Source organism: Cucurbita maxima, unplaced genomic scaffold (assembly GCF_002738345.1).
Source record: "Cucurbita maxima cultivar Rimu unplaced genomic scaffold, Cmax_1.0 Cma_Scf00035, whole genome shotgun sequence".
Lineage (NCBI taxonomy): Eukaryota > Viridiplantae > Streptophyta > Magnoliopsida > Cucurbitales > Cucurbitaceae > Cucurbita > Cucurbita maxima.
The window spans coordinates 1,719,060-1,724,475 of NW_019272051.1; the positions used below are offsets into that span (position 1 = coordinate 1,719,060).

At 45.1% G+C, this 5,416-nt stretch overlaps 1 protein-coding gene across 1 annotated transcript; it reads left to right on the plus strand.

Moving 5' to 3' along the window:
- Positions 1 to 1,243: 1,243 nt before the first annotated feature.
- On the plus strand, positions 1,244 to 1,456 carry LOC111467988 (the record flags this gene model as incomplete). The annotated part of the gene is made up of 1 exon (XM_023113085.1): positions 1,244 to 1,456. A coding segment is annotated over one exon (213 nt), but the record flags the coding sequence as incomplete, so codon positions are not given.
- Between the last annotated feature and the right edge of the window lie 3,960 nt (positions 1,457 to 5,416).

The following is a 5,416-nucleotide window of genomic DNA, read 5'->3' on the forward strand; positions in this document are numbered from 1 at the left end:
CTATTCAAAACTGAGAAAACCATAAAAAGAATCAATGGTATACTCGTCTACCTGATTTTGCAGAACAAAGACCTCTCTGAAGTAGTCTTTTAGTATAGAATAGAGGCATTCTGAGCTGACTACTACGACTACATGCGCATCTAGTGCAGTGGCTTGGAAGCAAGCTACCTTGACCATCTTCCGAAGAAAAAAAGAATCAACTAATCAAACACGGGCGGACTACTCTACATTCAACCATGCCACTGTGACCCCCGAAGCGATCTTCTTCTAGTTGCGGGATGAAATTTGGCAGCTAATTGCTGGCTCTGAATAACTAGCCCTATAATCAATTCAATTCTTCCATAACATAACGAGGCGGGGTTGTGCACGAGCCGAGTGCCGTAGGTGCATAAGAGTACTTCGGGCCACAGCGATCTCTTTTTTATAGGTTCTACGCACCGATGCCTACTACTTTATATGGGAGAAAAGAATCATTGATATGCCAATCATTAGAAGGAAGAACCACCATAAAACTTTTCCTCGTGTATCATCAGTAATAAAACTATGAACGGGAGCTAGCAATCCAAACCGTATTGAAAAGGTTCCTGAGACACAGCTTGGAAAAGTCACAATATTAAGAAACAAGGTCCAAGAATGAAGAATGAGTAAAACGACTAAATGAATACGAGCTGTGGCTAATACCCGAGACATAAAAGAAGATTTTCAACGAGATCCCAAAACCACCAGCCACACTGACCTAATTCATGATGAGCCCACCAACTTCCTAGCAAGATGCCGATGGTTAAAAAGCATCGACATATCAAGATCCAAATTCGAATGGGTTCCTGGTCTTGGTTAGAGACCACTGTGTTCGTGCCGGCGGTCCAACAAAAAAGAGAAGTAGTGGTCTCTTTCTTTGCATTACGAATGACACGTTTCGTCAGCTCCCTCCCCGTGTTCACTAGCCCTCTCGCCAAGAAGGAAAAGAAGGCGAAAAAACGCCGCCGAAGCAGCATGAGCAGGCTTCTATTGCTACGCAACAATAGAGCAGGATAGCATTTTGCGCCTACGTTTTTGAATTTTTGAGGGTAAAAAGCTCGCGTGTTATAAGGGATTCAATGCATCCAGTAGAGCAAAGCAGCGTTCGATTCTTTTCGGGGGCATCCTTCCGCATTAGCGGCGAGTGAAGTGCCACAATCCCATTCATCATTTTATACATAAGCGAAAACCCATAGCACTGGCGACGTCTCCGGCATAAATATAAGGAGGATGTATAGCTGATATAGGATCTTGTGTTACAGGATTTGATTCTGCAAGTGGTTCAGTACGAACGAAGAAATTTCGAACAAAAGGATCGAAACTCATTAATAGGAAAGGAGAGAAAAACAAAGCAATGTCAAGAGTTCCGCCAATCCGCTGTTCATCGATAGACGAAGCTCTCTCGTTATCATCTCATGCCATATGCAACAAAGAATGAGTCCTTTTTCCTTCTTGAGAACCATGAGACCGCTGGGAGCCCAAAGGAGCAAAGCTCATTTTTCTTTCAAGGTAAAGCGACACATAAAAAATGTTGAGATATGATTTAAAGTATTCAAAATGAAGATATGATTTAAAGTGATTGAAATATGATTCGAAGTATTCAAACTACCAAGATTTTAGGAGATTTTAGGAGATTGTTAGTAGATTTGAATTTATCTAGATTTCCATCCTTTACTAATTCTAGTCCAGTGTATAAGCTTATAAATACTCGAATTGCGTAACCCTCTACGCATTGAGTCAGAAATCAATAATAAAACACAGCAACTTTCATCTATTTAATCTATTTTATCTTTTCATATCTCTTTCACTATCCCTTTTTCCAACAAATTTGGTATCAGAGCCAGGTTCCTTAGACACGAGGGTGAGTGATTATTTTCATTCACAAAACAAAAATGGCAGTAGTTGGTTTTTCATCCTCTGGACCGTTGTTACCAATCTTTAATGGTGAGAAATATGAGCGGTGCAGCATCAAGATGAAGACCTTGCTCAAATCGCAGGAGTTATGGGACTTTGTGGAGCACAGGTTTTTTGATCTATTAGAACCCACAATAGAAGAAAATGAGAGCCTAAGAAAAACAAAGAAAAACGATGCCAACGCTCTATTCACTATTCAACAAGCAGTTCATGAGACTATCTTTTCATGAATTGCAGCAGCAACCACATCTAAGCAGATATGGTCAATTCTACCGAAGGAGTTTCTAAGAGATTCAAAGGTCATGACAGTGAAATTGCAATCTTAAGACGTGATTTTGAAACTCTACTCATGACGAATGGCGAATGGCGAATCAATTGCTAATTTTTTGTCAAGAGCAATGACAATAGTCAGTTAAATGCGTGTCTATGGAGAGAAAATCTCAGACGAAACAATTGAGAAGCTTGTTGACTCTAGCAATTGGGAGGAAAGCGTCGACGAAAAAACTGGCTGAAGGAAAATTTCTTCGAAGGAAAAATAACAGAAAATAAAAGGAGAGAGATTGGTTGAAGACTCGATGATTTGATTTACATACAGTTGAATACTTTAAATAACAACTCTAATCCTAAAAATGGAAAGTAGTGGGCCCAAAGGGGGCCAAAATGACTATAAAAAATTACACTCTCCCATTCAACGGGGAGCGTTAATTCATATTTTTTAGAAGTAAAAAACAACTAACGAAATTTAAGTAAACCAGAGCTTTTATTTAACAATCTCCTCCTAAAAGTTGTGGTATATCTACCTTATTATTTGAACTCCGATCTTTGAGCGTAGTTCTTCAAATTTTATCCACGCTAGGGACTTGGTGAAAATGTCTCCAAGTTGTTCCTCTGTTTGGATGAAATCAATCTTGATGAGCCATCGATCTGCACATTCTCAGATGTAGTAGAATCTGATTTCTGGGTGCTTGCTCGGATCGTACAGAACTGGATTTTTTATTAGGGAGATCGTAGCTTTATTGTCCACATATAGCATTGGTGGATCGCTTTCTCTTCCGCTGAGGCCTTCCATCAATCGCGCTAGCCAGACCCCCTGTGTTACCGCCATCGAAGCGGCGATGTATTCTACTTGGCAGGAAGACAAAACAACTATCTTTTGTTTTATTGATTGCCAGCAGATTGCGCCGCCTGAGAGAAACAAGATCATCCCGTTAGTACTCTTATGATTATCAACGTCACTAGCCATGTCACTATCACTGTAGTCAACCAGCTCAAGCTTCGTCTTTTCTTTCCCTGCACTGTATCTCACACCCCAGCCACTAGTTCTAGCCACATAGCATAGGATGCGTTTGACAGCCACAAGATGCTCCTCCCGAGGTGCTTCCATAAATCTACTCACATATCCAATTGAGTAAGCAAGGTCAGGGCGTGTGTTTACCAGATAGCGCAGGCTCTAAACAATGCTGCGGTAATTAGTGGCGTCGACTATTGTTGTAGTGCCAGTCTTCCTTAGTTGGAGTCGGGCCTCCATTGGCATCCTTGTGGGATTACTGTCCGCAAGCCTAGTTGTATCCAGCAACTTCTTCGTGTACGCACTTTGGCAGATGGTGATGCCGGTAGTACTCTGTTGCACTTCGATGCCAAGGTAGTAGCTGAGTACACCGAGATCGCTCATCTTGAAGTTCTTTGACATCTCCCTCTTGAACATTCCAAGGACTTCCATGTCGCCTCCAGTGATTATGAGATCGTTGATGTACACTCCCACAATCAGTCACTGCTAGCTGTGGCCGTGAGTGTACATGCCATGCTCAGAGGCACAGCACTTGAACTTCAATAACAGTAGGGTACTGTCGAGCTTTGCGTTCTAGGCTCGTGGTGCTTGCCGAAGCCCATAGAGTACCTTGTGCAGGGCAGTACCTTACCCGGGTTGTCATTGTCTAGGAAGCCAGGTGGTTGTCGGACGTAGATGGTCTCCTTCAGCTCTCTATTAAGGAAAACGTACTTCACGTCCATGTGGTGAACCTTTCAAGAGCAATGTGCCACGATTTCCAGTAAAAGGCGGATGGATTCTAACCTTACCACCGGTGCAAATACCTCTTCGAAGTCTACTACTTGCTTCTAGACGTATCCCTTCGCCACCAGACGGGCCTTGTGCTTCACAACTTCTCCCTTTTCGTTGCGCTAAAGTTTGAAGATCCATTTGAGCCCTATGGCTCGATGTCCCGACGACATATCCTCTAGACTCCACGTCTGGTTCTCGGTGATGGATGTCACCTTCTTCTGCATTGCCTTCGGCAGCACGGGTTCCTTTCTGCTTCGGCGAAGGTGTTCGGTTCTTCTGTGCTGATGGCATGCAGTTCGGCCACTTCTTCGAGCTCGCGCGTCGCCAGTCCAGGTGGTTCACCTCCTCCCACTAGGTCGTCCATCCTTCGGTACCTAGCCACCTGATCATCATAGTGATCAGCATCCAGCGTCGAATTCGCAGTCTGTGGTGTTACGAACTCCACTGGTTCAGGGGGAGCACCTGCTAGTGGCGGTGGCAGTTCCTGATGTTGGGCTCCTCCTTCTTCCAGCTCGATGATGAGGTACTCCCCCGTGAATTGATTTGGATTGTGATCTGCCTCGATCACGTCATTCCACTGCTAGAAGGTGCTTTCGTCGAAGACGATGTTGCGAGACACGTGAGCCCACCCCCGCAGGATCATAGAGTTTGTACGCCTTGCTCTCGGGTTCATAGCCGATGAAGACAACTATCAGCCCCCTAGGATCGAGCTTAGCGAGGTGGGGGCGCGCTACCTTCATGTATGCAACTCAGCTGAACACTCGGAGATGATGTACTGCTGGCTTCATGTTGTACCAAGCCTCGTGTGGCGTCTTCCTGTCGAGGCTTTGCGTTGGTGAATGATTGAGGAGGTAGACTACCGTCATTACCACCTCTCCTCAGAATCTCCCAGGCATCTCGACCGTCATCAGCAATGACCTCGCTGTCGTGACGATGGTCTGATTTTGGCATTCTACCACCCCGTTCTGCTAGGGGGAGTAGGGCGTCGTTAGTTGTCGCTACATGTCGAGCTTGTCACAATACTTACCGAGCTCGCTGAGGTGAATTCTTCACCTCAGTCCGTGCGCAGCATCTTCTTCCCGCATTCGGCCTCTGCTCGCACCTGGATGCGCTTAATTGCCTCTGCCGCCTCACTTTTCGCTTGTAGCAGGATTAGCTACATGAAGCGGCTTTTGTCATTGACCAATAGGAGGAAGAGGGTCTTGCAACCTGGGGTCGCCGGCTTGATGGGCCCGCAAATATCACCGTGTACCAGCTCCAACGGCTCATCGGCGCAGTAGGATGTCCGAAACGGAAAGGGGGTGTGCCTCTGTTTGCCGATGAGGCACTCGTCGCACAGCTTTTTCACGCGTTTGATTGGCGGAGAACCGTGCACCATCTCCTCCCTATGTAATTTTTGTAGAGCATAAAATTTTAAGTGCCCGT